Raw genomic sequence first — 10,410 nt, 5'->3', positions numbered from 1 at the left:
ATGTGGTTCCTGATCCTGTTCCTCGCCCTGCCCCTGGGACAGATTGGTGAGACAGGGTGGGAAGCTGGTGGGGTCACAGCCCTGACTGTTATGCTGCTTTTGGCCCTGGACATCCCTTTCTCCTCTCCCCTGGCCCCACCTACATTCTAAAGCACCACTTGTTCCTCCCTCTCTGCCCCTGCACACTGCCAAGTCCCTCACAGTCCTCCGATGCCAGGCCCCTATTTTCTCTGAGCTTCTCCAATCTTTCCAAAGAATCTTTCCAACCCCTGATGAACGTTAGGACCTCGGTTTCCCTCTATTTTGCTGTTTTCCCTAGAGCCTAAGAATCTAATCCCTGAGTCAGGAGCTTGCCCAAATTCCACACTAGAACCCTTGGCTGTCCAGAAGCTGTCAGACTTCAGCTGTGCTCTCCACATCCTGAAAACTGGTCTCCCATCTTCTCAAGGTGCTCAGTTTCTATTGATAGTTTCATTTCCCAAATTGGCTTGTGACATCAGATGAGTCTCCCCACACTTTCTGCTGTGGGGAATTGGCCCATGGCCCTTCTCCATGACTTTTTGGTTAAGTCTGGTTTTGGGAGGAGGAGTCAGGTGTCAGAAGCCATTCGTGGACATCAAGGATCTTCCTTGATCACTTGGATAGAGTCTCACTGAATGGGGAGTTTCTCTTTAAGCTAAACTGGCTGTCTGGAAGGTCTCAGGGGACTCCTACTGCTTCCACCTTGGTGTTACAGGTGCACACTGCCACACCTGACCTCTTACCTGGGTTCTGGGGAGTTCAGCTCGGTCCTAATGCTTGCACAGCCAATACTGTAGCAACCAAGCCATCTGCCCAGCTCTTGGGAATAAGCACTGAGCTAGTGTCTCATGGTGAAATTCAGGCTTGTCTTTGTTCTGTGGCAACTCTCCTGCCTCAGCCTTCTGTGTGCTGGGATTACAGATAAATGATTGCCAAGCTTCCCTGTTTCCTAACGCAGTGCTTTGGCCCACTCTTCCCTCCCGTGCTGCCCACCCTCAGCGGCAGGCCCCTTGTTCTTTCTAGCCCCACCAGCTCCTGTCCTACCTCACTGGAACCCCACTGCACAGCTCTAGTTCCCATGCTGTGCAGGACATCCCAAGACCCCAACACCTAACCCTAGCACCCACACCAACTGGGTCCTCCTCTCTGCCTCACAGTGGTCTGACTTGTTTAACTCCTTTTCCACCCCTGTGCTGTCTTGAGGCTGCCTCCAAGAGAACCCTGAACCTCACCAACACCCTGACCATTTGCCCCTGCCCACTCCGTGGGAAGCAGAACCGTTCCCTCACATCCCCCAGAGTCTCCTTCTCCCACTGCTTGTCCAGGCTCAAACTATGTTCTTAGGGAGCCCCACCCTCTTAGGTATCATCTCCACCACAGACCCTAACAGGAGCCCACACCTAAGCCTTGACCCTGCCCCTTTGATCTGGAAACCCCTCATTCTCTCCCATCCCAGCTGGTTGCTTCATGCCCAATCCAAGAATCCCGAAGTCATCCTGAAGCTCCCGTTTCTGGATTCATTTATTCCCTCAAATCTAGTTATCAGGGGGCCTCACCCTTTCCAGAATTCCCAAAACCCAATCAAGGCCCTGATATCTTCTCAAGCTTTGGAGACTTTAAATGCGAAAGTGTCTTGGCCTCTGATTTCACTCTCATTAAACTAGGAATGGTCCTCTCCTCTCTCTCTCTCTCTCTCTCTCTCTCTCTCTCTCTCTCTCTCTCTCTCTCTGACTGCCTGCCATCCCATAACTTTGTCACCCAACACTACAACCATACCCTCTAGCTGTGCCAACCATACCCCACCCCCTGTGCACCTGCTGCAGATGCTGCACCTCCCGGCCAGTCTCGGATTATTGGAGGATATAAATGTGAGAAGAATTCCCAACCCTGGCAAGTGGCTCTATACAGCTTCAGTGAATACCTCTGCGGGGGTGTCCTGATAGACCCCAGCTGGGTGATCACAGCTGCCCACTGCTCTAGCAAGTGAGTAACAGAGGGGACAGGAATGACTAGAGGACAGGCTGGGTTACTGAAGGGCAGGAGGGTGGGACTGGCTCAAAGACAAAGGAGGACAAGCAGGACTGGACCCATGGTCTGTCCATGACCTCCTGTGTCTGTCTTTGCTTCTCTCTCAAGGCTTGTGTTCAAGTCCTGGTTCTTTCTTTTCTATCTTATTGTTCATGTCTCCTGTCTGTATTCACATCTGAGTGTCTCTGTGGCTGTCTGTATCTCTGTGTCTCCTCCTCCTCTTGGCCCATTTCAGTCTGGGTCTGGGTCTCATGTGGCCTCTTTTATTACTACTGACAATACTGGCCTAAATGCCTCTAGGATACAAAGTCATGTCCTTGACTGTAGGGTGTCCCTGAATGTAGGGTGTGAGAGAAGTCCTCACTCTCCTCAGACCAGCTTGGCCTTTAGGACCTTCTGTCCACTCACAGGACACAGGGAAGGGCTGGTCAGAGCTGGATCTGGGTGAGGTAACTGAGTACAGAGGGAGAGCAGGATGCTGGTGTGGGGGAGGGGAGTTAGGGAAGGGGAGCTCAGACCTTGGGCTGTGGGCCAGGCCTTACCCACTGGGGAAGTTCAGCCCAGTTCCAGCTGCACCTGAGCAGCTCTCAGGCCCTCCCCCTCCTCCCTTCCCCCTCTTCCCTTGTCTTCTGTATCTGTCTCTCTGTCTCTAAATATGTGTATATATGTGCCTTTCTGTGTGTGTGTGTGCACGTGTGTGTGTATGTATGTGTCTGTGTATGTATGTACCTTTCTGTGTGTGTGCAAGTATGTGTGTGTTTCTGTCTGACTCTCTCTTCCTTTCTCCCTCCCTCCCTCATCCCTTCTTTCCCTCTATTCTGCCCAATCTCCCTGGTTGCCTCTTCTCATTCACTCCATCTCCTTTCCTGCCCTCAGCAATTACCAGGTTTGGCTGGGCCGAAACAACCTATTAGAAGATGAACCATTTGTTCAGCACCGGCTTGTCAGTCAGAGCTTCCCTCACCCTGACTATGAGCCATTCCTCATGAGGAACCACACCCGAAAACCTGGCGATGACCACAGCAATGACCTGATGCTGCTCCACCTCAGCGAGCCTGCGGACATCACAGATGGGGTGAAGGTCATCGATCTGCCCACAGAGGAGCCCAAAGTGGGGAGCACCTGCCTTGCCTCAGGCTGGGGCAGCACCAACCCCTTTATATGTAAGTCTGAGCCAGGAAACACAGCTGGGTGTGAGGGAGAGGCAGAGAGGACCTGGCTGGGGTCTGCTCACCACCCTCTTGTCTCCTGGTCCACAGGGGAATTCCCTGATGACCTCCAGTGTGTGAACATCCACCTACTGTCTAATGAGAAGTGCATCAATGCCTACAATGATAAGGTGACAGATCTCATGCTGTGTGCAGGAGAGATGGAAGGAGGCAAAGACACTTGCACGGTGAGACAGCCCCTCCCTGCGGTTAGGTGAAGGGCTGAGAGAGGGAACTGAGGTTCTCCATTCCCACTTCCAGCCCCTGTCTAAGCAGAGGCTTCCCATCCTTCCTGTGGAAGTGATGTGAGCTGGGAGGGGAGGATCCTGCAGCTGGTACTATTCCTCCTCATTGACTTGGCTTCAGGGACTGGCCTGTCCACCCCTCACTCCCCTGAAGAGATGGCCTCCCAGAAGCTAGGTAACCTACCCTACTGGCCAGAGCTGCCTCTTAGAGTCCCCCTGTCTTCCTCCCTCTGAAGTCAGTTCCAGGTTGTCAAGTAGAACCCAACTCCCAATTCCTACCTTACTCCTGTCCCTCTCCTTCTTTCAGGGTGACTCAGGAGGCCCCCTCATCTGTGATGGTGAGCTCCAGGGCATCACATCATGGGGCTCTGTCCCATGCGCCAAAACCAACATGCCGGCCATCTACACCAAACTTATTAAGTTCACCTCCTGGATAAAAGAAGTTATGAAGGAAAACCCCTGAGTGTCACACTGTCCCCTGGTCTCAATAAAACCCATCATGCAGCACACGTGTTCAAGTTCTGATTCTCTCTCACCTTCTGGAGTCTGGAGCTGGGGTCTGCCCAGCTAAGGTCAGGACTTCCAAAGCAGATCAGCAAGGGATAGGGGTCCATGTATGGTTGGATAAAGGGATTGGCTTGAGACAAAGGCAGACAAAAGGCTCAGACCAATCAGGGATGGCCCAGGGTTCTCCTCTGGCAAGTAGCATGTTCAGATCACAAAGTTTAGTAAAGTTAGACACAGTAGAAAGATCAACTCCAGCTAGGCCGGACCCTACACCAAAAGCAGAAGAGATGACAAGCAGTTGGGACACTAAAAATTTAGAGTGCCGACCTGCTTTTATCAAATCTGGGAAGCCAGAAAGATGGCGGGATGTTATATTAATTAAGCCTTTACGTCTTGGGGAGTTGTCTGTCCACAGAAGGGTAGGTACTGCCCCCAAGGCTAGGCTGCAGAGTATCCCCTGGAGCCCCTGGAGCCCCTGGAGCCCCTGGAGCCCCTGGAGCTCTGGAGCCCCTGGAGCCCCTGGAGCCCCTGGAGCCCCTGGAGCCCCTGAAGCCCCTGGAGCCCCTGGAGGGTATGTCTCTGGTAGGGCTGGACCAAAGATGAAAGGTGGCTTAGGGGCATGCCCTGTGGGGCAGAGCATCGCCCGGCTTGGGAAAAGGACCACATTGCTCCCACTGCTTGGGACCACAAACCAGTGTCTGTTCAGAAAGACAATGCCACAGGTGAGAGTATTGGAGGACTTTCAGAGGAGGGTCCCTGCCAAGACTCAGGCAGTAAGGAGTGGGTCCTAGAGCTGGGAGTGGGGCTTGCCACCTGTGTCCCCAGGGTGCTCCCTGCTCTCAGGGGAAGAATGGGACCTCAAGGGAGGTCTGATGGAAACTGAGCCACAGGGACCGAGGTAGAGGCATCAGGCTGCGGGGACTCATCAGTGTCCTGAGAAGTTGCGTCGTCCCTCTGTTGGGGAGGCCCGGGGTAGTTCACAAAGTTGCTTGCAGTAGACAGCTTCTGGGCGGGCTCCAAGCTTCTGGCCGAAATGGACAGCTGCTGCAAGTGTAAGGAGTGGTGTCGCGAGGCCCAATGGAAGTAGCTGAGCCTCCGCTCCATGAAAGGCGTACTGTAGCTCCACATCCGCACTTGGTTGAGGAAGGACAAAGTCCCTGTGGGAAGGGACCCCATGGGCACTCGACTCAGAGCCCCACCCCAAGCCCCAACTCGGTCCTGGAGGATGACCCCCTTTCCTGGGCTCCGCCCCTGCCCTGCCGAGGCCCCGCCCTTCCCACTGAGTCCCCGCCCTCACCGGCCCACAGCGTCCAAGACTCCAGTGCACCAGTACAGGAAGAAGGCCAGCTAGTAATATACCTGTGGCTTTGGGTGCCACGGACCGTTGAGGCAACCCAAGGGGACTGGTTTCAGGTGGACAAGGAGTCGGGGAATAACAAACAGACACAGACGCGAGGTGGTCTTGGATCTGAATGCAATTTTACTATTCAAGCGTCAGACTTTTATAATCATAAAGCAAAAGAGAAAAGCAATGTTGCATATGCATAGGAACAGAAAAGACAAAGGTTCTCGGGAACAGTTTTACAATGTTCTTATTAGATATTCATAAATTGGACCCAACTCTAGGAAATCAGTAAACCATTCATTGGCAAGGAACATGTGAAGTTGATGTTATCTCTAATGTTTGAGACAGTAGCCAAGTTGGCAAGCCACTCAGTGGTGCCTGTGGTTAGTAGTTAACTATCTAAGATTTTTACAGTAACCTTCCTCTTGTTGCTTTATAAGCTGACAAGTTAGATTCATCATATATGGGCTCCTTTCTAATTTCTTCTAATATATTTAATTCTAACATTAACTCTACTTAGGGGTTGCTGTAATTGTGTAATGATACTATTTCTATTCTCTTTAAATAATAGACACCATGAGGGTCATGATTGTGCCAATTTCTCCATAAATGGGAGTGAATAGTATGATACCTTTTTATCCATTGTGATTGATCCATCGATTCCCAGATCCATTATAAACTCCTATAATATGGCAAGGGATCAAGGGGAGCACTCTGTGGCCCCATCCTGCTTACAGGGGAGAAACCACCATTTCCCTTCTATAAGCCATTGCCATCTGCCATCCACGAATCTCTTAGGAATGCCACACAGCCCCCCCTTTTAGAGATTTCAGGATCTTATGAAGGAAACTCATAAGAGTGAGTGACTGGAATTATTTCCTGTCTAACCATCCCCATATTTAAGGACTATGTGTCTTTAAGGGGGTTCTAGTAAAGCAATTCTTACTGCTATAGTTCAGGCAAAAGTCCCTGTTTTCATAAGATAAATGGTGACATTTTCCCACAGAAAGGCCAAATCCAAAATAGGGTCAGTGGTTGCCTCTATTGCACTTTCTGTGATCTTTCTTTGTCCATGGGAGGAGAGCAGGGCAGAACATGCCCTGAGCAAAAGTAAAGAGGGTAGAAATGAGATAGCAAGAAAAGATGTTCCAAGCATGGCAGCCACAACACATAAAGCACATATCCTTCTAGGAGCACAACCAACCCTCCAGGAGACTGACTTCCTTGAAGCCATCGCCCCAGGTGAGTGTGCCAGGCTTTCGCCCAGTCACACAGACTCTACTGGGGGGACTGTGGCACTTGAGTGCAGCCTGTTGAAGTTGAAGACAAAGAGCTGAAGAGAATCAGCAGCTGTACAATGGGGTGGGGCCAGAGAAGGACAGAAGGCTAGACAGGGAACACCACCCCACACCCCAAATGGAGAGAAATAGAGACAACCACCCTGACATGCTTCAAGTGGGCACGCACACACACACACACACACACACACACACACACACACACACAAACACAAACACACACACAAACAGGACAAGTGGATACACACTCAGAGGGGAAAGGAAAATGGGAGACAAAGCCATCAGTCACAACTAGTGGGCATAGGCTTTTAATCTCAGCTACTTAAAATACTGAGGCAAGAAAATGGTATATTCAAAGCCAGCATGGAATAGAGTGAGACCACAGCAGGTCTGAGCTACAGAGAAACCCCTAGAACGACACAGAGACACCCCTCTCCCTCAGAGCAGCAGAATTGGAAATCTAGCCACACCTCTGGGTAGGAGCAGTTCTGGGCTTGAGTGGGGAATCTCCAGTCACCCCTGTCCTTGCCAACACTTACTGATGCCAATGCTGAGGAAACTGAAGATGAAGTCTATCTTGTTCAGGCAGGGGCAGACTGGTCAGAAGGAGAAGAACATGGTGGGCAGAGCCAGAAATATGAAGCCCTTGCTCATGTGAATGTAAACTGGGGAGAAGAGTCAGAGAGATGACTACAGTTATCCCCCCCCCGCCTCTCTGTGTCTCTGTCTCTGTTTCTGTCTCTGTCTCTCTGTCTCAGTCTCTCTCTCTCTCTCTCTCTCTCTCTCTCTCTCTCTCTCTCCCTCTCTCTCTCTCCAACCTAATTACTCCAGCAGCTGGGAAGGAGTGCCACCTCAAGGCCTGCCTGAGCAGTTTAGAGACACCTGGACCTTATCTGTCTCACAATATAAAATATAAGCAGTCCAGGGGTCCTGGGGTTGTGGCTTCATTGGTGGAATGCTTGCCTAGCATGTGTGAAGTCCTGCACTCTAGCCTCAGCACTGTGCTGAACTGAGGTGGTAGCACACTCAGGGGATCCCCGCCCTTGGAAGCAGGATCAGAAATTCAAGGTTAGCCACAGCTACACATTGGCCTGGAGGCCAGCCTGGGCTACATGAGACCCTGTCCCAAACAAGGCAGAGGATGGGAATATAGCTCAGCACCTGTCTAGAATCCCCCAGTGAGGGTCTGGGGCTTACTTCAGAGGTAGAGCACCTGCCTAGAATCCTCAGTGGTAGGACATGGCTCACTGGTAGAGCCACTATGGACTGTAAGCTCTGGGTTCTAACTTCAGCAAACACTGACCCCACCCCCAAAAGAAGAAAAAGCGTCACCTCCACTCACATTACCAAAATGACTATGTAGAATGTCTAAAGTAATCCTACTACCACTCACAGAGTTACATTCCACCACCAACAGTGCCCCTACTGTGAGCCCTTACCTACTCCCCAAAAGAGACTCCTGGGAGAGAGCACGTGGCCCACCCCACAGTCACCTCTAGCACCCATTATCAGGACCCACAGTCTATGAATACACTGACCAGTGAATTGGCCCACATTGGCACACTTATGCCTACTGCAGTCAATCCAGATGAAGCCAGTGTACGGACCATGCACATAGGCCATCCGACCATCCACCACGCTGAACACCAACAAAGTTGCCAGGAAGATGAAGAATAGGGACCCACCTAGGACCAACTTTCGGTCCTCCTCCCAGTAACAGAGCAGGTCAGCTGGGGAGGGAGAAAGTTCTGGAAATCTGGGTCTTTCTCCTTGCTCTCACTGCCAAATTTAATCCTCATCTCATTTCCATTCCACCCTCTCATCTACAACCAGTTCCCTGTGGCAGTGTCTGCAGCTCATCTCCAACACCAGGTCAACTCTTCCCATTCCCACTGGCCTCCTGTGATGCAGTACACCTATCTCAAACTCCAGCTGACTGATGATGCATGCATGACTGGATGAGTGCATGAATGAACTCACGAGTGCACGAATGCATGATTCCTGTCTTATCCTTTAGAGCAAAGAACAATGTAGTTTCCAGAACACACACACACTATAAAAAACACGTAAATGCTCTGAGGTGTTGGAAAGTTTGTCTTGGCCTCAGAACAGCAAAAGGGCCATTGGCATAGATTGTACTGACCACTGAGACTTAGCAGGGAGGATTTTATTGGAGTCTAGGCAAGGACACTTTGATTGAGGGCCAGTCATACCCCTGTTCTTGTCACTCTTTTCCGAACTTTCAGCTTCTTTGATCAAGCAGCCCTGCCATGGGTCCTTCCCAAGTTAGATCTCAGACCCCAGCAATTCATCCAGTGTCCACAGAAAAAGGAGATATGGGTTCTCATGCTCAGCCACTGTACTTGGTATGAGTGTACAACTCACAGACTTAGAGACATGGCTCAGACATTTCCCGTGTGCCAGAAGGGCAGGGTGGGTGTGTGGAGGGGTGAAGGCTTTCTAAGGCCTTGCAGAGAGACCAAGAGACCTGAGCTCTAAGCTCACCTCCTGCTGCCATGCAGTTCCTGGTTCTGTGCCTCATCTTGTCTCTGGGGGATTATGGTAAGAAGTTGAGGGTTCCACAGGAATAAAAGGGGACCAGAATCCTCCCTTCTTTCCCAAAAGCCCTCCCTCTTACAGCAGCACAGTGTCATTCTCCAGGAAATGGTATTCCTAGGACTGGGGACTAGGGTTCTTATTTCTTGTGGTTCTACCCTGAAGCCCGTCTCCGCACTTCGATACCACATAAGCTTTCTCCCTCCTTTTCTCTACCTTGATGTCCTAGAACATCTCTTCTAGTCCACACCCTGCCTCCAGCCACTTTACCTCAGGTGCAGATCCCGGGTCACCTCTGTCTGTCATGGTGGGATTCAGAATTCTTCACTGCAGAACATCACTCTGCCTTTCAGCATCCGTTAGCTCAACCACAACACTCCTGTCATTCTCACGCAGCCTCAACTATCACCCTAGGCCCTCCACCTTGACTTCTGTCCCCGTTATTTTGCTGGGAACACATATCCCAGGACACACCCTCCTCTATGATATAACTAAGAGGTCTAGTGGAAGATTCTAGCACCCCTTAACCTGACCACCCTCCTGGTCCTCTACCCCATGTCCCTTCACATTCACAGGAAAGTTTTTCTTCCCAATCCATTTTCAATGCCAACACTGTGCCCTACCCAGAACTCCTTTCTGCAGGTGCCTTTCCCCTCGTCCAGTCCAGGATCCTTGGAGGCTGGGAGTGGGAGAGACATTCCCAACCCTGGCAGGTGGCTGTGTATCACTATGACAAGGCCGTCAGGGGTGGTGTGGTGGTGTCCTGGTCCAACCCCAGTGGGAACTCACAGCTGCCCCCTGCATCAGCAGGTAGGATGGGTTCAGGTGTGGCTGTGGCCGTAGCACTTGTCTGACAAGCAAGGGTCCCTGGGATCCACCTCCCAAACACATTAGTAGGAGGACAATTGGGGTGAGGGAAGCTCCTGTTCTTCAAGGAAGAACATGACAGCCTCTTCCTTGGAGGACCTCATGGGAGGATTAGGTCTGAGGGATGAAGGTTGGTGCTGGGTCAGAAGGGCAGAGTGGTGGGTGGGCCATGAGCACCTGAGTCTCTCCTCACGTCTCCCATGTTCTTGTCTCGCTAACTCTTGGGACCCTGTTCTTTGTATGACTATGTGAAATTGTGTTTTTGTCTCTCCTCCTTCCCTGAATCCATGTCTGGGCATCTGTCCTCTCTCTGTCCTCCTCTAGGTACCTCTTTG

At 51.3% G+C, this 10,410-nt stretch overlaps 1 protein-coding gene across 2 annotated transcripts; it reads left to right on the top strand.

Annotated features, from left to right (window-relative positions):
- LOC116894354 (glandular kallikrein-7, submandibular/renal) lies at positions 1–3,994 on the top strand. Of its 2 annotated transcripts, none has more exons than XM_032896053.1 (5): positions 1–46; positions 1,845–2,004; positions 2,926–3,212; positions 3,309–3,445; positions 3,810–3,994. In XM_032896053.1, the coding sequence occupies exons 1-5, from the start codon at positions 1–3 to the stop codon at positions 3,963–3,965; spliced, it is 786 nt and encodes a 261-aa protein (XP_032751944.1). In that variant the 3' UTR covers positions 3,966–3,994. The 2 variants fall into 2 exon arrangements, with proteins under 2 accessions (XP_032751944.1, XP_032751945.1); XM_032896054.1 differs by having other exon boundaries at positions 2,917–3,212.
- Positions 3,995–10,410: the final 6,416 nt, after the last annotated feature.

This window comes from Rattus rattus, chromosome 2, assembly GCF_011064425.1.
Source record: "Rattus rattus isolate New Zealand chromosome 2, Rrattus_CSIRO_v1, whole genome shotgun sequence".
NCBI lineage: Eukaryota > Metazoa > Chordata > Mammalia > Rodentia > Muridae > Rattus > Rattus rattus.
Note: the sequence above shows the minus strand (reverse complement) of the source record. Positions and strands in the feature narration are given on the sequence as shown.

Coding starts and splice junctions, on each gene's coding strand:
- LOC116894354 (XM_032896054.1), top strand. CDS start 1: ATGTGGTTCCTGATCCTGTTCCTCGCCCTGCCCCTGGGACAGATTG. Junction 47..1,844: donor CCTGCCCCTGGGACAGATTG/GTGAGACAGGGT, acceptor CACCTGCTGCAG/ATGCTGCACCTCCCGGCCAG. Junction 3,446..3,809: donor GAGGCAAAGACACTTGCACG/GTGAGACAGCCC, acceptor TCCTTCTTTCAG/GGTGACTCAGGAGGCCCCCT.